The sequence below is a fragment of the Stigmatopora nigra genome, chromosome 12 (genome assembly GCF_051989575.1).
Source record: "Stigmatopora nigra isolate UIUO_SnigA chromosome 12, RoL_Snig_1.1, whole genome shotgun sequence".
In the NCBI taxonomy this organism is placed as follows: Eukaryota; Metazoa; Chordata; class Actinopteri; order Syngnathiformes; family Syngnathidae; genus Stigmatopora; species Stigmatopora nigra.
In genome coordinates, this window is record NC_135519.1 from 9,853,920 (window position 1) to 9,875,157 (window position 21,238).

Genomic DNA, 21,238 nt, shown 5'->3' on the forward strand with positions numbered 1-21,238 from the left:
ACGTATGTAGTTATTAATGTTAAATCTAGTGTTTGCCACCTTCCTTTACACACATTTAATGTATCCAGCTGGTTCGCCTGCCACTTTGGACCAACATAGTTCTTCAATGGACAAGTGAGATCATTAGGGCCCACGGCTCCTCTGCACTAACTCCAAGGGTTCCCTCCCCTGCTGACTAACCTGTAGTTGACCTTGCCCGTCCTAATTACGACGGTGACTTAACAATGAATTATCATTTTATGTATATAAAAGGACTAGCATGACTTAAGTATTGCAAGGACTGCCATCATTATCTTTAATGACGCTATTTCATGAATATTTTGTTGCCATATTGGAATCCTACTTAGACTAGTTCAGTGTGTACCCACATCTAAACACACGCTCATGGCAACTCTATTAGGAAATATCGTATATTATCGATCCTCTTAAAAAAGATCACATTATCTGTATAGTATCTAAATATCCAGACTCATGATTAAGATATTAGCATCATTGCATTAGAGGATTAAACTTGAACTTCCTACGGAATGAAGGGCATCCCTTTTCATATTATACAGCGTGGGGTATCATTGATCTGACAAGATTTGTCTGTGCCTGCCATGGCCCCACACGGGGTGAATCCACATTAGATTTTTTTGTCATATATTTGGGGCCCTATTATGTGCTTGCTTCCTGCTGAAAGAGCATTACTGTGGGAGAACAAAAAAAATAAATGCTTATTGAATGTGTGCATCTGTCAAAATGACCTTGTCTGTCAATGAGGCAGATGTGCCTCTATTTGTATCTTTGTGGGAGGGGTATACAGATTGGGGGACTAACTGGTATCGGACACGCGTGCACGTATTGGAATAGTCCTGATCCCTCAAAATTGATTTGCCCCTTAAGGTCTAATCAATTCCCAGATTTTAGATTGGTGTATTTTTTTGTAGATTTATGGACACATAATAGGACAGTTAAGACAATAAAATACAAATTTGGGGCAGGAAGCATTATAATACCAGAACAAACACAAAATAAGACAAAGCTAAATAAGTGGTATGAATGAGGTCTTAAAGTAATGGGTAAGATTATGTTTTATGTTATATCAATTGTAATGGTTAATAATATATAGTTGTAAGTAAAAAAGATAAAAACATCATGGCTTTTTTTTTCTTAACACCATTGTGTGACAAGAATTCAGCCTTCTTGTCAGCTTGATTTTCCATTGCAGTTAATGGGTGAGTGTTGTGTGCTCAGAGGACAAGCTGACAATGTTTGGCCCTAAGAGGCTTATGCTTATGATATCAGAGGGCAATAATACAGGGCAGGGTTTGTGTTCAGTGTGTATAAGGTCAGAAAGATCTTTGGGCAGTGGCAATGATATACACACATTGCACACAAACATTAACACTTCGGGCCATTAGAAAGGATACTCTTTTCTTGACCACTTGGTCTCAGCTAAAATCAAATGAACACATTGAATTAATTTTGTTCTTTAAATAAAAAAATATTTGTAAGTAATTTTATGAATATCATCATGTTGAAGACTCAGACAAACCATTTGAAGAGGCTATTTTAATTTTAATCTAAGTTGAAGATCTCTTTTTGCTCCATTAGGTATTGTACTTTACTGTAGTAGTAGCCCTGTCTTTGCCCCAAGTGTAGTGCCCTAGTTTAAAAACTGAGAGACCATCTCTCTTTCAAGTAGTAGTCAACATTCTTCCTTTGATTGGCTCAATTGTCCAAGAGCGACATACTGATAGCTCCATGATGCGCCCTTGACGATGTCCTCCCCAAAGCTCACCCCTGGTGGGATGAGATCATTGTTATAGGCTAGCAGGACAGCCGACTGTATTCATGACTGTGTGTACTACTGTCAAGTACTGTGATCAGGCTTGCTACCGAGGGCTAGTCTAAGTGTGGGATGAACACATTGACAGCATCACTTGTTATACGCCGCGATCAGCAGTGTTCATTTATGTGAATTCCTGTTTTATTTTGGTTTGTCTTTTAGTCTCAATATAGCTGACTTACTTCTCATAATCAACTGAGTGTCTACACCAGTGTATAATTGGCTTACCCCTGTTTTAGTTTCCGTTGCCAGTGTGTCCCTTTGTGTTGGAAGCTAACCCACAACGATCATCTGGGTTTCTTGTTTTTAAGTATCCTGCTCTCTCCACGAATCAGATATTTTGTGTTGTTTCCTAGACCTGGAGTGTGTTCATCTCCAGGTCAATAAACCTTTTTCCCTGAAGCGCCTCTGGCACTGTGTCGTGCATTTGAGTCTAGCTGTGTGGTCACCTCCCTCTTGTGACACCAGTGTCCTAATAAATAGGAGTCGAGCGAGAGTGGAAGTGCATCCACCGCATTGTTCACCTGGGCACATATGTAGGGATCCTTTCTTTTTTTTATTCGTTACGATAATTCCACGTTGTAGTATCCTGATATTTATTTATCAAAAACACCCTCGATATCGTATAATTGTGTATATATATGGAACAATTCATCTGGTGTGCCAGGTTAGTATGTGTGTATGCATTGTGTTTTAGGACCTTTGTATGTGTACATATGTAGGTTGTCGGTACATCTTATTATCCAGATAACAACGCACACTGTCCAATCGTGCCTAGTGTGGCTGTCAATTCTGTCGCAACTCCTTCCTTCAGGGCCCCAGTTTGTAGGATGAGTTCCAACAATGTGCCTTATGTATATTTGGGGTTCTGCTGCTGCAGGATTGACATAAGTGTCTGTGAGGGTTTTGCTCTTTTCAGATGTGCCTCATACTGGCAGTTAGTGTTGTGTGTGTGTGTGCCCGTGTGTGTGTGCGCTTGTGTGTGCACGTGCAAGCACAGCCTTCCTGCTTGCCTCCTAGCATCTTTGCTCAAGACTGACGGCACATGACACCTGCCATTTGGACGCTTTTCTCTGTGAAAAATGTCATCGTCTTCAAAACCGACATGTACTGTATGTATTTGTGGGTGTGTGTTAGTAGGAGGGACGAAAGGGCCTGCCCTCAATGTTTCCCCGAGGTGATGATTTGCAGCTGAGTGAACAATGGGACTGGGCTGTTTGAGCACGGCACTAGGCAACTTGTATCGTTTTGTGTGTGTGTGTGTGTGTGTGTGTGTGTTTTTGACATGAAAACATTTTGGAGTGTTAATTTGTGACTACACAACTACTTGTGAGCTCTAACTTAATGTCAATGCATGTTACAGGAGTTTTTGAGCCAGTTTAAAAGCCATACACAATACAGTAGTAGCTGTCCTACCAATTTCCTTTTAGTATAGTGTGTTTACTTTTCAGATATTTTCAAAATACATCTGTAAAAATTCACTAATCAGTTTATCTCACTTTGCACACAGCATGCAGCAGACACATCACTAAACTCATACATCATCAACAAATTGAAGAGTGACTTTATCGGCATATATGCATCTTCCAACCTCCTTCTTCCTCTCAAGGTTTTGTTTTCTGGTCTGGATTTGTTGGTGATATTATTGCCACCTTTTGTCTTTTCTTTCTGATCTGATGGCCTGTTTATAATTTACAAGAAGGTTGTTTGTCTGCTCAGAGGCTTTAATGAGGTATCAAAGTGTGTATCCGTCTCCTTTGATATTTGGACAGCAAAGGGGGGCCAGTCATTTTATCTGTCAGGCCCAAGGGTGTGCACGTCTCCCTAACAGGCTACCAGTCACATAGAGAAGGATCGGAGGACCAAAGCTTGTGACTTTGCCCCGGGAATGGACGGCTGCATTGGCAGGCCTCCGTTTCTTCCGTGTGTATACAGTTCGGGTGGGGCAAAAATTATGTTCTCTGTACTCCTCTACAACAACCCCACAGGGCCACCAAGTCATCACGTTACATGCAGTGGCTACTAATGACTTTGTGCGACCCACGTAGCCCTTAGTGCTGGCCACTAGACAACCTTCTGCTGCCTGCCAGGCCAATGTCCTCGATGTGACGGCAGCTAGTGATGCTATTGACTGAGGGCTCAGAGCTGTATCTGTGACTGTGCCTGTTACCCAGCAGCCACCCTACTGGCCTTAATTCACTTAGACATGATCAGGACTCTCCTACGCTCATGTCTTGCGGTATCATTTTACCCTTTGCACCTTTTATGTTAAAATAAGATAGCACATGTATTGGATGGAAGTTTAGTCTACATACTTTCTGTCAACTGTGAAAAATGAAACTCCGTTTCTGCTGTTGCAGATGCTCTTTGATTTTTCATAGAATTTGTTGGCTGTGTCTGTGGCTTATTAACTGAAATTTCACAATTTATTTTTGTTAAACATTCGTTCAAGTTGGTTTGGTTTACTAGGCCCCCCAACCCATTGCTTTTGTGAACATAGAACATTTATTGAGATCTTCTAATATTGGTGTTGAGTATTTGAGTCCATTACTCTAGCAAGAAGGCACACTGGGTGAAGAGATAGACTGCTTTGCAAGTTTTCTGTGGGAGTCAGTTATAAAACCAATTGGTTGACTTTTTTTCTCAAATAGTGGATTTAGCTGCTTAATGCGAAACACTAGTCCTCGAAAGGTTTTGTAAACTGTGTATGCTCTTTGGATCTTGTGTAGTGACTAATTGTCGGGGGAGAAAAAACATGGCGCAATGTCTTATTCTTCCAACACCTCTCGCTTGTGTTGTTGGGTTAATGACAAGCTCTGACTTGACCCTATTGAAGGTCATGTGCCACAGCTCGTTAGTAGCGTCATCATGGCGATATGTCAGCTGTCAGCCTGATGGATGGTGAACTGAAAAAAAGAACAGTGGGGCATAGTGGGGGGCTGGTGGTGACCATGAATAGTAGGATAAGGTCCTTTTTTTGATTGCAGGCTTCTGGGAGGGAACAGTATTGTCGGCCATGTGCAAGTGTGAGTGATTCAGAATTGTGCGATTCTAAGGAGGCACCGACCTCACAATTATATTAAAAAGCCCACTGAAAGCACTCCCTCTCTTCCACCTTTTGCCCTATCCATTTCAAGAACTAAACGACAAATTTGGAAAAAAATAGAATGTGTCCAACTCCATGTAAAAATTCCCCATCACTCCTAAATTAAGATACAATCAATTAAAAATATATATAGTTTCAGTATTATATATAAAGTGTTATTATAAAACAATTTTACACGTCAGCAAAAAACACATTTTTCATAGGGGGAATTTTTGCGTGTAAAGATTTACATTGTAGTATTGTTTATTTTTATATTTATATTGTATTTGCAAACGCTACGCAATACACCCTGACGTCCTCTAGATGCCAGGAGTGTCACATGAACAGCGACCTCATCGTTGGGAATTTACTGCATTTTGTTTGTACAGTATTTAATCCCAGCCATTCACTAAAGTGTTTGCTAAACATCTATCTCATTTAGAATCTCTAACAAGCGTGAGAATTGTTTTAATGCTGCGTGTGCTTAAAATGAAATAATTAAAACCAATTTTTTTTCAATATCACCATGTTCTGTTCATGTAATTATTTTTGTCTTATGCAATAAAATATATATTTTTTATAAAGCCACTGCTTTTACAACGATGTAAAATACATATAATTGTTCATACAAAATAGTGGGTTTCCAGTAAAACATGTTTTCTGGTAAATACATTTTTAAAAAAATCCTCATACTATAAGAAAAGAAATAAAAACAATGCATTTACAAAAAAAATGTAGCAATTGGCCTCCATAAGAGTAACTATAAAATTACAATTACTTTCTATGTCGAGTTCATTGTGGTTCTATCATTAATGGTGACCCAGTTAAGACCACAATTATTCTGTTGTATTCCTCATCCAAAATGTCTCCCTTCTAACTGCACTTCTTTTCTCCCCCCGCACCAGTATTATCAATGAGGCTGGAGCATCCATTTATAGTGTGAGCCCTGAAGCAGTCAAAGAGATGCCTGATTTGGATCCTAACCTCAGAAGTGCAGGTAATCCTGACCCTTAAATTGCCATGTTGGATGGTGTTTATTCAGGGCATTTTGATGATATTTCCACCCAGGTATGACTATTGGCACTTGGGTCAATATCTGGCTTTGCTATTACATTCCCTAATGTCTCTATGGTGCTCCTTCACATACTCCATCATGGAATACACAGCGGCAACATTGAAACACTGTTGCTGAGAACAAATGTTTCCAACAGACTTCCTCTATAAAAACCTTAAATCAAGAGAGGCTGAATTATTCCTCGCCCGTTTCCTGTGATCGTGCAGCATTTTTTTTAGTAGATGTTCCCAGCGTTTTCGACATCTTGCCTGTGTCACTACGGTATTCTTTGAAGTGGCCACATAGGGGTGCTGCGTATGGAGCGTCCATCATTCCCACTCGGCTAGTGATAAAAGGGGACTGTGGCAGTATAAGAATATAATTTAAATACTAGTCAGTAAGGGAACTGTTTTTGTGTTTAGTCTATCCTTCCTAAATATGGTACAAACATTCATTTTTTAATATCTTAAACAATTTCTTTTTATGTGAGAACCTATACACCATAGTATAAAAAGGAAGCAAATGTGTGTTTGCTGCTCTTTTTGCATGAGGCAAATTTGAGATTATCAACCCAACACAGTGGTGGTGAGTCCTCTCCCAAAACCAGAAGTCAAATGTGCTAATACCAAGATAGACTTTTATGAGGGAGCAGGGTAACACATAGCTTTACGACTGCTGGCTGAAACTTGATCCTGTTATCGTAGTCTTTGCATCTTGCTTTAAATTTTGGGACTGGTTTAACACAAGCAAAAGAGCAATATTCAGCTCCAGACACTTTACTTTTTAACAAGTTCGAAATTTGTTGCCTATTTTCAACCACATTGTGCCCATTACAGCCTAATATAAGCACTCGGGAAAAAATATTTTAGAGACAATTAATACCTGGGCCTTTGGCTTTTTCACAAAGCAGAGGAAATGTTTTCAAATACTTAAAGAACTCTTATATCCTACGTGACATGTGTTGCTAATTCACCTTGCTTGGCCGTCATAAAAATGATCAATCATAAGTATCCAATGGAAAGAAAACTTTTCTTCTAGGACCTCGACACAACCACTTTAGTTTCCCTTTGACTTTTTTCTTGCTTGAGATTATACCAATATATTGTGCTGATAAACCTTTAATAAGGGCAGGGAGGTAAGATAGACGGCAAAGCAAAAAGCACATGAGAGTTTGGTAGGTGCATTGAGCAAGGGCAGGTTTGAAACTCCATCCCTGTCTAAATATTTTCTCAGGCTGCAGCCTCTCACCGCAGCGACAGAGGAGAGAGAGAGGGGAACCATTGATTCCAGACATACTCCCTCGAACCTTTGATTTAAAATTTCCCCCTATAAATTTCCTATACTTTGATATAATCTTACCAGGGTTGCAAGACAATTTTTATTTGATTGAAAATGTCCTTTTCAGGCAATTTTTGTTTATTTTTGCATATCTCTGCAAACAGACACATTTTCATTAAAAGGTGGCAGACTAAATGGGCGAGTCAAACATACAGCACATTTAAAACAACAGCAGTCAAATAAATTGCTGTACACAAGGTATGTTTTAATTTGTTTTTTCATTTTACTTGACTTTTGCCAGCATTGCCACAGAGAAATACATTTGGCTTCAAGCACACACTAATACTAATTGTGTGCATGCACCTGCCAAAATTACTGACTCTGAAGTTGTCTGTTCACATCCATCAGCAATGTAAATGACAGATACAGGAGCTCTAATTTAAAGCCAGATTTAATTATTATTGGGTTGCCAGAATGACAATTGGATTTGGCCTCCCCCTCAGGCCTATGCATAATAAGAACATTTGAATTTTAAGTAATTATAGATAATGCACCTATGAATATTAGTAGCCTAACTCTGATAGTTCATGGTCTCATATTGAGTGTTCGGTGAAGCATTGTTGGCTTTTCTGGCTGACGTTTGTCTTTTTTTGTCAACAGTGTCCATTGGAAGACGTGTCCAAGATCCGTTGGCCGAACTTGTGAAGATTGATCCAAAACACATAGGCATTGGCACATACCAGGTAAGAGACTTCATAGTCCACTTATTAGGGGAAACACAAAAGACAATAATATGCTGTGGACTGAAAGAAAGCACTCTGTGTTAGTGCAGGCGTATGTCAACAGATGATGCTAATGGTGACCAATAATTCAATTAATTAACTTTGGTGACGTGTGTTTATCCTTGTACGCTTGCTGCGTGTCATCTATACGTGCCAGAGTGTGTGCGTGCACAGAGCTAGATTGTATGTACAGCTCTGCTTTATTTGATATTATGAGAACTTTACAATTTACTTTTTTACTCAAAAGGTTGGATGGTGAATCTAGTTTTAAGGAGACTTTGTAATGGAACAGTAATGTTGCAGATTTTTTTGGTTGTTTTTAATTGACTCATACAAATTGATAACATTCCAGAAAAGGGCCATTTTTTTAATAATAGACATTGTCATCACATTAGTTGTTGTTACTAAATGTCTGAGAAGATTTTACTCTTAAAATTCATCCTTTTTTTTCTCTAAAAAATATTCTCAAAAAATTCTCAATTGGCCCTTCAATGAAATTTTTCTCAAAGCTTCACATTATAATAAGATTATGAAGTTAATTTGGATTTTCAAGTCGTTATTCAGTTAACTTTTTAAACAGTGGCAGAAAATCTTATATATTGTGTAAATGGAAACATTGCAGAGCAGCTAATCCAATGAATTAAAGCATTAGCAGTTTGATTGCAGCTCCCACAATTAGGACTGCAATCGTCAATTTGTATATGACATTGCGGTTAACCTCAGTTAATCACATCAATGTCATATCACGTTATTAATGGTGATAACTTTTTTTTTTTTTAAATCGTTGGCCAAACCAATCAGTACATATATCGTTGCGCTGCTAATTAATACAACCACAGTAGCAGTTTTTCTACCCCTGACAGGATGTTTGGTTTTACTAATAGTCTTCACTGCTAGTCCAAATTCAAAGGACAGCAAATACTGATAAATAATTATAGGATTAGAAAGAGTCAATAAGAATGAAATTTTAAAGGTCGTAGGTTATATCGTCTAAGTGCCTATGTCTTCAAGTTTGTGTGTTGAGCTTGTCCGGTCACAGGCCCTGCATCTCTCATCACATGACTCTCTAGGGTACCCGGGGGATGCACCTCCCACCCTCAGATCATGTGACTAGGTCAACAAATGATAATATAACTGGGTAAATAAACCCCGGGTGCTGACAGATATGAAAAGGGACATCGCTCCAACCTGTGAGCTCTCCAAAAAAATGTTTCTATGTGTGCGTGTACCTTAAAGTACAACACATTTTTGTAATGGTTATACTTGTTAGTCCTTCTGCATGTGTCATTCATGACATTGTTCGATTTCTTAAAGATTATTGCCCACAAGGTCAAAACAGCACTGGGGCACGTGTAATTCTAGCCAGCCTGGCACCGCGGGAATGCTCTTTTGCTCTCATGCCACTCGGACTGGTGAGTGACAGCTCTGAGAGAACAGGAAATGAGCTGAGGTCTGAAAAAGTGGGGGATCATTAAAATCAGATTCGACTTAACTATTGCTGTGGGAACACAGGTTTCACTGGTGCTGAGGATCGACAGATACCAAAAAAAGTACAGTATTATGATTTAGTACTTAAATTGCTCAGAAACGTGATGTTAATTTAGACACTAGTTGGGTGTGGTCTTTGGGTCACTTCAGCTGTCAATCTCTTGAAGTTTACACATACACTGCTGAGTAAGAAAACATTGTCTGGCCGCCGGATATTAAGCCAACTGTCACTCTTCTCCTCATTTATTTTTCCCGCAATTCCCTCAGTCTTACTTTTACCCAAAGTGAGATCCCCCTCCATGAGGAGTAATTGCTTGAGTTTAATGCTGAAACCAGGAAGATACAGCCACCATAACCTCTAATAGGCTCTTTCACTCACAAATGATCCAGAATTTATTTGTTCTATCACAGCAATCTTAAAAAAGGTATTTACTATACCAAAAACTTAAAGCAGTGTATATCCACAGTAAATACCTTACCTACAGCGCTATAAGCGAGTAAAATTAGTACAATATGGCCAGCGTCCCAACGCTGGCTTTCACGGGCTACTCAAAAGCCCTTGTGTCTCATTATAGTGGATTTTCCCTTCGAGGTTAATTGAATAACTTTATCTTCAGGCAGGTTTCAGGTGTGGTGCAAAGGGCATGTAGGTGTCTGTCTATATGCATGCATGTACCTGAGCTGGCTGTCAGTCACTCTTAAATAGTCTTTTTTTCCCACAGGGGAAAATTAGAGAAGATTAGAGAAAATGGGTAAAGCCAACAAAGTTGGTGGTTTTAAAGCATGGGAAAACAAAATGTTAAAGACGTGTCAATGGTAGAAACATTGGAATTCTCCATGTTCGTTTAGATGTAAAAGATTGCAGAATAAGGTAGGTGGGACAATGAGTCAAAGCTTGTTGCTGACTCATCTCCTCTAGTAGATTGATAGCTGTATTTTAACCAACAGTCGACAGTCTTGAGTAATCTTATACATTCTACATCTAAAGTTATGTAGTTTTACTACTAATTGTTGGTCTCATGTTTTTCTCTGCATCTAAACAAGAAGAGCCAAGAAGTGGCAGAATGTGCCTGTTTAGCCTCCCTCATTTGGCATGATTCTGCCAAGGATTATTAAGTGTAACGAGTATTTCCAATGTAATTATTTCAGTTAAGAGCCGAAAATGCATACCATTTGGCTCCTGCACCGCTAACTGATGTTGGCCTCTTAGTGGTTGCAACCAGTCTGGCCAAATTCATCCTTCATTAATGGTGTTTTGGTTTCCTCTCATCATTATCCGTCATCACTTATAAAATCAGGTTTTGCTTTCTCTTTTTGCTTTGTCTCCTCTTGTATAGTATTCACATCATGTGGTAAAGGATTATGTATTTATTTAATGTTTCACAAAAAAAACGTATTTGCTGCAGGATTGTGTACCTACTACTCAACCTTCACAATCTGATGTGGTAAATCCTGTTAAGGTGCAGACAGAAGGTCTGCCCTATAGTCTTTGGCATTGGTTGGCTGCTTTCATCTGATTTCTGGCCAATTCAAACAAAGTCTAGGATCAAGCCAAAAGGCATGTGTGGATAGTTTTAAGTTATAAAACCACAGAGTGTGCTTCTCATCTATTGAATATTTGGCATTAGTGGCATTTATTATTCATCCAATATTTTGCTTATGGTTGTTAATTGGCACTTGGGTATTGAGTAAGAACTGATCCAATGTCGTGAACACCGCAACACTGCCTATTGCCAATAAACCAAGGCCATTCCTAATATGCCAGTCATTGTATAAAATTTAAAGCCCTACTTGAATCTGTTTCTTGAAAGTAGTAACTTCCTTTATAGCAATATCAAAACTGCTGCAGTCCAAATTCAGTTGGTGATAATTAAGGTTAGCTATACATTTCATTACTAATTTTTTCAACCAAGTTTCCTTCTTGTCAGTCGTTGATAGCCTCTGGTGGTACAGATGTGTGTGACAGTATTTTTGCAATTTGCACCCTTGCTTCCATGTCTACGTGTCCTGAAAAGAATCACATACTGTAGGTTTAAGTTAAGACAGAATTCGGTCACATTTAGTGTCACATGAAGTGTGCTATTCTCACACAATTCAAAGGTTCCATTTAATAATTTGAGACCAGTTTAACCGGTCCTGACTACAAGTGAAGGCCCATGGCGACTCACCTTCACCTTTTCTCATGTGAAAAAAAATCTTCCCTGGTGTAACATTGCGGGTGATTTCCTCTATTACCCCACTGACTTTCGCTAAGCTACTACATCCTGTGTGTGCATCCACTCACTCATGATGAATCATAAATCATTCATTTTTTCAGTCGTGGGAATGTTGTGTCATTTTAAGGGTTTTGTTTTTATCGTTTTTGCACTGCTTCTGGCTGTGTTTCTCCATTAATCTTTAACCTGGAACACAGATTATCTTTAAGGTTTTTGTTTTGTTTTTTTAAGAGTAAATGTGTGCTGTAAATAGGTTGGGACTGATAATCCTAAATATATTTTAATACCTAAAATAATTTCAACCAAAAGTATTTTTTCATTTGCACATATATGCAATTAATTCTTCTGCTATGTCGCGTACACAAATCACATTTCTTGTAATATTGTAACCAAGGTTATCAGCCCATCTTAAATGCATCATCAGTTTATTTCACTGTCGCCAATTACTTGATGGATTGTTATCTGCTTACATGCAATTGTTCATTGTAAGCCTAATCATGTTACACGTCAAAAAGCTCAGTTATATTCAGTCAGTAACACTATTTTAGTTGGCAGAGGCATGAAGTCACTGAGATATCAGTGACTCCATCTCTTAATTTTAGCCCCAGTGCTTGGCAATTGTCAAGCTTGATATATTCTCCCCTCTATCTATTGCTCCTCTTACCTCTCTGTCTTCTTTAATAAAGAAAACATTCCAAAGCCTTTTGGAAGATATTCCCTAATTGTTTAGCTCATGGTTTCGGAGTACACGGAGACAAGGGGTCATTGAAAGGATGTTTTTCCATTGCCGAGCTAAACGTCGACTGTCTTCACATCCTCTGTGTGTTCTTCTTATCTGTCGTTCTGACTTCTCTTGTTACTGTTGTTGCCAGTCAAATGTTGCTTGGTGTTTCAGGATTTGTTTTGGCTTTGCTGCCAGTAATCGCTTATCCAGGATGAGATTTTATAATCTTCCCACGGGACTTCTTACTTTAAAGTTTTCGATGCGCCTCATAAATGGGTTATGTAACAGGGGCTTCTTGATTATTGTCATTTTACTGAGTACATTTCCTTTTGTATCAGTTCACCTGGTAACGTTTTGTATTTCTTTTGTGTGTTTCCAGCATGATGTTTCATCCACAGCTCTTAAGGCAGCACTTGATGGTGTGGTGCAGGAGTGTGTGAGCTTTGTTGGTGTTGACATTAACATCTGCTCCGAGACTCTGATGAGGTAAATGGACACACACAAAAATATAAGTCTTATAGATATCCATAAAATCTACAGTCCATAGCATTGGCACATGCAGTTTTCTGTTGAAACAAACAGTGCAAAACAAGCTGGCAGGCATCAGGTCATTTATTTACCCATCTGTGCACCCAGACATTGAGCAACGCACGCTTGCATACAAACTCTCCTAGACGTGTTGATGACTGAGGTATTATGCGATGTGTTGACATAGTAGCCCTGTGACAGAGGGTGACTCACACTGCTTTAAATTGCCACTATTTATTGCTTGGACAAATCCCTTCCATGATGGCTTGTGGGGTTAATTTGTGCTAAATTTTTATTAAATGCTTATATATTTTTGGTGTTGTCTTTTAGGCATGTTGCAGGCTTAAATACGGCCAGGGCACGAAACATTGCGGAGTGGAGAGAGCAGAATGGGCCTTTTTTCAACAGGGAGCAGCTCATGCTGGTCAAAGGAATGGGACCTAAATCCTACCAGCAATGTGCTGGCTTCATAAGAATCAACCAAAGTGTTCACAGGTATGGGTTGCTGAAGGGGAAATAATCATGCTTCATTGTAATAATGCATTTTATCTGTTTTGTAGAGAGAGAAATCATGTCAGAAGTTAACATGATCATTATTTTAATGTCTTTGCATAAAAGAAAAGTGCTCATCATATCTGCAATAAAGTTCTTCTGGGGTTTAGCTTCTGGTGGTACATGAGCACACTATAGAATACAAGTTATAGCAATATTAATAATACAAAAATAAATACAAATTATTTACTGGACTCGATGTGCAAAAACATCATTGTGGGATATGAGGACATGCGCGAAATATTTTCCAGTACGGATTGAATTCTAGTTTGTACTACTTTTATAAGTGTTCTAATTTTAAGGTTGTGTTGTAGAATATGGATAAAAGTGTGGTTTCTATTTAATGTTATGCATTTTGTTTGTCGCTGCAGCACCAAGTGTCCTCCTCCTGCAATACCGCCTAAACCAGCTGCCAAGAAGGGTAAAGGAAAGGCCAAAGATGCCATACCAACACATTTCAACCCTTTGGACCAGACTTGCATCCACCCAGAATCCTACGATGTGGCTGAGAGGTATTTCATGCACACTCAACACACGGACACATTTGGACTCTGGAAGTCTTCCCACTGCTTGAAACATGTGTTGCCTTTGTCCTATAATGCAAGTCTCCTTGTTGAAGAAATAATTGTTAACATGGCTGATGCCCATATCCAAAGTACATTGGAGATTGTGTTTCATGTTGTATGTCTGTGTATGTGTGCCTATCTCCTTGCATGTGACAGTTGGAAGCCCACTCAGCTGCAGCTGTAGTCACTCAACTGTGTTTAGTCTACATGCATTCTGACACAAGAGGCTCAGATGTGTCTTTTTAATGGCTTTTGTACTAGGTGGCAAAAAAAGGTCTCTGTGTTTGTGAATATTTACTCTATGCAACTCATGCTAGTTTTTACTCTAGCATTCATTCAGGCCCCTCCTCCTTGACCTCCCATTGCTTTCTCTTTTCACTTGGAGGTAATTGAACTGTTCGTCAACAGGCCCTTAGCAAAATGAAAAGAAACGTCAACGTCTTTTTATTCATTTCTTTGTATTTCTTCAAGTCAAATCTGCGTATGAAAGCAACAGATATAAATGCACCTATAGCAACAGGAATAGGACTGAATACACAAGTGTCCATTTTTCTTTTTATAAGTGCCCCCACAATGAATTACCCAGTTTGCTTAGTGGTGCAAGAATCTACCCGCACTTGTCCAAATACAGTACGGTATATAAGACTGACAGAGAGGGAGGATAGAAAGAAGAATGCAATGTGGTTGTCTGTGTGGGGTGTGCAAAGAATATCTCGTTCATCTCATTAGAGAAACTTGATCCTTCATTACTGCTCACGGCCCACGCATCACCCTCGTTCTGGTAATTATATGCAACACATACACAGAAGCACACGCATAACTCTGTCTAGCCTCCTATAAATCTTCATTTCACCATACAATGATTTCAACTACGAATTGAATTTATAAATATCTATGGATAATGCATCAAATCATTGCAATTTAGAAAAAAAAAAAGATAAATGCAAATAGAAAATAAAATCTGTACCTCATGACTCTGGTCTTCACAGCTGTCTGGCACATATTTGTACACAAGCCGTGTCCCCTTACATCCGCACTGTCCCCACTTCTGCCAAATAAGCATTTCTGAACAACATTTTCTACGAATCAATGTTATGTGTGTGTGCCCACCTGTTCAGTCCATCACTGTGGCGAGTGGGTGGGACAGCTGGGGGGAGTCTGCTTGGCGTCAGGCTCCCAGCAAGCGACATCCATCACAGACACCACCCAGCTGGCGCATGCACACAAGCTAATACATTCACATCCATCACCAGTTGTGAAAAGGTTCTACTGTAAATAATATATACACGATACACACACACGTACGTTTTTCCATAACCTTTATTTGCCACGCTGGGTTTCATAGCCATTTAAGTTAGTGCTAAATAGTTAGGTCAATAGGTTTGGGTCAGGTTTTAATGGGTGTCAGTCAACATGCCTAAAACAGAAGATTTTTATTGCCTTCTTCAGAAATATCAATGGCGACAAAGTGTGGCAGTGATTTTTTTCCCCCATTGAATGGATGTACCTGCATTTTTTTATTTAACTACGAATAGAAATGGTTTTGTTACCTCATGTAGGTGCATTTTTACGATGTTAGTGGTGCTCGATTTGTCTGTAATTACCCCTTCTTATTTTCTCATGTTTTTTCAATCAAATTCACTTTTAATTCATACACATATTTGCACTCTTTTAAAAATATTTCTTATACGCTAATGTAATACCTCGGTTTGGGTGGTCCAAAAATATGTAATTGCATTTTACAGTATATATCCTTGTCCTTGAAAGGTGTCAGTACAGAGCAGTCATAAACCTATGAAGCCCTGTTCCCATAAATTGTCAGTTGACAATTATAGCATTAACCAGAACTTATAAAAAATGTCAGTCTACATATGTGCTGCACTACTCAAATTGGTCTGGATTTTACTCTTCTCTTCGCCAAAGACAACTCAATAATTTAATTCAATCCTCATCCCCAGGTTTCTTTCCCTCATTGGCAAAAGTGCCATCCAAATTGGAAGCCAAGATCTCAAACAAAGTGTGAACCATAAAGTTGCCAGCAGCGGTTTTGACGAACTATCCAAACAGATAGGCACCACCCCGGAGACCCTCAAGCTCATCATGGACAGCCTCACCCAACCTCCTGGCTTTGATATGCGGCAAGGTTAGTCTGTTTTAGTCAGACCTTTGACAACCTGTGGTGGTCTCACAACTTAGTTATTAATTAATTTGCCACCAAAACCTTCACCCACTTTGTGGAATAGTTTGGACCCCCCATGTCTAAATATAAAGTAGTTGTGAACCTGAATTCATCAATATGGCTTAACAAAGCTTATAACAACAAATAATTGATTTATGGTTCATCTTCAAACACTTTCAGTCACCCAAATCTCAAAAAAGAATATTCTTTGTTACATGAAGTAATCTTGGGTGGCAGATGAGCATGAGACAGTGCTCAGCTGAGGAAACAGATGGAAGGAGGCTACTGATGTTGTTAAGAATAATTGGCTGGGACTATTTCCTTGCCTTCATTGTTTGTTTTAAAAAGACAGAAAGGAAGAAAGATATCTGATGGCAAAACTGTAGAACTATGCAAAGATGAGTATTTGGTTACATCCCGAAATGTAATCCCTCTGTCATTTCAAGCCTTCCTCATTTTTTTCCCCCCTGCACACCTTTCCCTTGCCTGCAACCCTTAGGCAGCCACTTGCCTCCCCCCAAAATGAAGGAAACAACTGAGTTTACATAATGTTTTCTTTGCCATCCGCAGATTTTGGTCAGGAGGACTTTAAGCGGGGCATTGTATCCATCGATGATCTGCAGGTCGGCGCAGTCCTGACTGGCCGGGTGGATAATACTAGTCTTTTTGGAGCTTTTGTAGACATTGGTGTGGGCCGCTCAGGGCTCATCCATAAGAGCAAAATTACATTGGACAAATTGCCCGCGAGCCAACGCCGGCGCAGCTTGGCCTTAGGACCCGGGGAGAGAGTGGAGGTGCGGGTATTGAATGTAGAGCCTCAGAGGGGACGCATAGCCCTGGACTTGATCAGGGTGCTACACTGACTTTATGGCCTCTATCAGATTTTGACTACTAACTTGTTAATGTAGTTTGTGTAGTTCTTGGGATATTACACTTCATCCACTTAATTTGTGTATATCTGAACTTGCAGACGATACATGTTAGAAAAGCCATGTGGATTGATTGATTGATAGATTGAGGTCATTAAAGGATTCCCTGAGATAACCATCTGAAATTGTATTTTATCATATACTAATTACCAGCGATATTAATCCTATAATTTTTTTTTCAATTATTATCGGTTGCATCAAATCCTCTCATGTGGCTATAAATGGCCCAAGAACCATAACTTGACTTCCACTACTTTAAACCGACACAAAGAAGGAACAATGCATGTGACAGGGGGGTGTTGGGTAAAAATCTGGGGGTGTTTCTATTTTGTAGCCTCGAGGCTTTTTCAGCTTTGTCCCAGACATCATTATCCCAGTACACACAAGTTAATCAGCTGCTTCAAAATTAATCCCAGATTCCCCTCTCGCATTATCTAATTTGTTTGTTTTTTTTAAACCCACAGTAAATAGCAAAATATAATACAGATTCTGAGAAAGCCTGGGGTCCCCTGTGTTAAACTTGAGACTGAATGTGGAATATCTAATCAGAATAAATGGCCGGCTGCCGCTTCCCTTTGGGACATCAATAGAATATATTTTCCACACGCAAAAATGAAGAAATATTTGATCGAGGTTAATCGAATGTGGCACTTTGCTCAAAGATGATATGGGTAAGATAATTTACAATCATTTTAGAATATATTATATGTTTCCAGTTTTGACAGTAACTATTATTGTCATCTAGTTATGTTGTTTTGTTTGATGCAAGCTTTTGGTTCACTTGTTCTGTCCCCGAGCCAAGCATGCATTCATACAATTGAACACAGCATCATTTGTGCCTTTCATTTTCCTCCCTGCTCTAAACGTGAGCACACAGACACGACAAACAATCTGACGGCTGTTCAGCTGCTGCCCCCTCTTGATTTAGTTTTCTCGACGCAGTGATTCTGATATACAGGGTAAGCTCAGGTGCAGTTTGTGATTTCGGTGACCATGAGACTCCCATTAAGTGACCTGTTAAGATTTTCTATTTCTGGTTATACAGGGGCTACCTCACTGTCATCTACGAAGTTGACTTCTCACAAATGCAGTTTTCAGGAACGCCACCTCGGAAATTTCTGTGGATGTGAGGTGGGACTTCAGGAATAACCTCTGAGGGTACGTTAAAGCATATTCAGGTACATATGAAAGTGTTGTTACAGAACTCTTACACAAGTCGTTAGAGGTTTTAAACACACCAAGGGCCGTCGGCATAATGATACACTGGGCTACAAAACAAAATAAAAAAAAGAAATATTTAAAAAAGAGATATTTTTTTCAATTATTCTTAATAATCAGTCTCGACCAGTTTTTTGGTTGGAAATCATGATTATAGTTAGAAGTTGTTGTTTTTTTTTAAATTGGGTAACAAAATGAAGTTCTGCGGTGCTCCACACCCACGAAAGTGTGATTGTTTGCCTCCTGGCACGTGTGAAGTGGTGTGTGGGCGTTGAGGGAGAAAGCTCATAAAAGCCACAATCACACTGATGAGGTCACAAGGAGTGAAACTGGAGAAAGCCTTTCATTTCCTGCCTCATTCCATCCATCTTTACTCCAGCCCTTGTCTTTGCTTTCTCTCTCTCACTTTGGGGCTTTGAAAGTGTCACTCAGAACCAGGAAACAGCAGGAAAAGAAAATAAACAAACTTGAGTGGTTTACAAAGTGGCTCTGTGAATGTGTTCTGAGTAAACAAAATGGGACAAGATCATGACAGGTACATGGCCTACATGAAGATCAGTGAGTGTCCCATCAGCGTGTCAATTTAGTTAGAAGATTGACCTACCTAGTGTAAATATTTGAAGGGACAAACAACACCTACTTACATGACTGTGTGAAAGACTTGCCCAAAGTATTTATGATAAGATAGCTGAGAAAAACAATGAATTCTTCAACCAATAGCTGAAAATAGGTCCGTACAATCAACACTCAATTTCTTACTGGATACAGGATTTTTATATTGATGTAAAATGCGAAATTTGTATTATTTGTATTTATTTGATTATTAGTATTGCCTGCTCATTTGTAATTTCTTAGGTATAAGTGGATTAGTCACTTTCCCGACTAAAATTGAGTTTTTTGGCTGTTTTTGTGCAACTCTTAGTAAAGACAGGAAAAATGTATACCGCTCAACACTCACCATTTCATACACATATACTACATGGATCCCTCCAGAGTGGCCGAATGAGATCCATTCAGGGACAGGGAGGCCTCTTCCTGTTCCCAGGTCGTGACCACAGTTGGTGGCTCCATGTGATTGACAGCCTGTGTTTGGGTTAGTCTGCCCCCCTCTCCATTGAGAATTTGCCACTAGTCAGTATCTTGAAATACGTCCAACGTGCAACAAGACATGGCGAGAAGGCTCCCACGCCAAGACGTTGTGCTATACACACACAGACACACTCACTCACACACTGCCCACTCTCCCCACAAACACACACACACACACACACACACCCAAAGTACTAGATGAACATATCTTGCTTGCATATCTCATGTTCATCCCATGGGGCACCCAGCCTGAAAAAGCAGGAACATTTTGCTAGCTGGATGGAAGGAAGTCAGAAGTTTCAGGAGCTTCTGCACTATATAATAAAGAAAGCTGTAATGATTGTCCCCTTTGGGTTGCACATATTTTTTAATCAAAATATTTTCAAGGTATGTTTTTTTGTGTTTTAGAGTGACTCGCTTTTTTTTTTTACTTGGCTTAGAATAACAATTGTAAAAAAGTAGTCATCCAAGTAGAGTGTGTGAGAAGAAATACAGATACTGAAAAATAGTGATGCCACCATGATTTTCTGACAATTAGGCACATTACAACGCACCCACCATATTTTACAAGTATGCCTAACAATGAACCAACCATGAGTTAGATTGGGAAAACTGGTTCAGACTTTTGCTTGCTACCACCTGTAAAGTATTGCATGTTCTAAAGCAATGAATTTATGGTTTCCAGCATGAAAGAGCAAAAAGACTGTGTATGTAGGTGACGGCACTTAAATAGTTATGTCATAACCATTAGCACTCTGGTGGACTTCTTAGGCTGTGCGGGAGGGAACACATTTCTTTCTGCTGTCAGGGCAAACACAGGGGTTAGCCAGCTTTGGCATTTATTTGTTTAGCTGTGTGTTTCACCAAGCTCTTAATACCAACTTGTAATAGCGTTTTGAGTAGCATTATATACACGCGGGACCAATTCCGCAGCTTACTTACACACAATTCAGGGCTTTGCAGTTACAATTGGAATGGATTGGATTCTCAACCCGCAGCTGAAATCTTATAGTCAGTCTGTACATTTTTAATCGAGGTAATGTGATTTTGCAAACCCCCAAGAGATTAAACTTGCCAAGAAATGCATGGAAAGATGAAGGTATACAACAAGTGAACAATAATATTTTTTTACAACAGCAAACTAGTCTATGTTTGTCCTATAACACGAGACAGTTGACCCATTTGTAGCATACGGGTTAATGGCAAACGTGTAATGTTGGATTTTATGTTCTTAATATGGCTGATCCTCTTTAAAAGCTCACAGCATTTGTGTTTCTTACAGCAGAGTTTGTATCAAGTTGCATTTTTGTTGACATGCTACATCCAGACAGGAACTGTCTCTGCTACAGTTAATACACTGACCACGTGCCGTAGTGTGTATATAGTTAAAATACGTATTTGTTTAGTGCACTTCCAGGATTTGATTTGTGACATAAACCTGTGTGTGTAGTGCTCTTGACAGGCTTGCTGGCTGCAACTCAAAATGTTTGCCATGACGCCACAAAGCTTGCTTTTTCTTTCTTTCTTTTTTTAAACACCTCATTACCTCCCTTTTCACACTTGCTCGCTCATGTTGCTGTTTCCATTCACATTTGCATAAACCGCGTCTGACTCCCGCCGTCAAAACTTGTAAAGAAGTGTCGCTGTGCCAGCCATTTCCAAAGCAAATAGTTGCCCGATAATTGTAAAATAGTGGTAAAAGTTCTTGGAGTGCCGCTG

General features: G+C 39.3%; 1 protein-coding gene across 1 annotated transcript in view; it reads left to right on the top strand.

Moving 5' to 3' along the window:
- The window catches only part of srbd1 (S1 RNA binding domain 1), a 28,237-nt gene extending 10,905 nt beyond the window's left edge, over positions 1-17,332 (top strand). The window contains exons 14-20 of the mRNA XM_077729626.1: positions 5,822-5,913; positions 7,909-7,991; positions 12,838-12,944; positions 13,317-13,481; positions 13,910-14,050; positions 16,063-16,247; positions 16,854-17,332. Of these exons, the coding sequence (XP_077585752.1) occupies positions 5,822-5,913; positions 7,909-7,991; positions 12,838-12,944; positions 13,317-13,481; positions 13,910-14,050; positions 16,063-16,247; positions 16,854-17,146 (1,066 nt within the window). The 3' untranslated portion in view covers positions 17,147-17,332. The remainder of the gene's footprint in view (positions 1-5,821; positions 5,914-7,908; positions 7,992-12,837; positions 12,945-13,316; positions 13,482-13,909; positions 14,051-16,062; positions 16,248-16,853) is intronic.
- Positions 17,333-21,238: the final 3,906 nt, after the last annotated feature.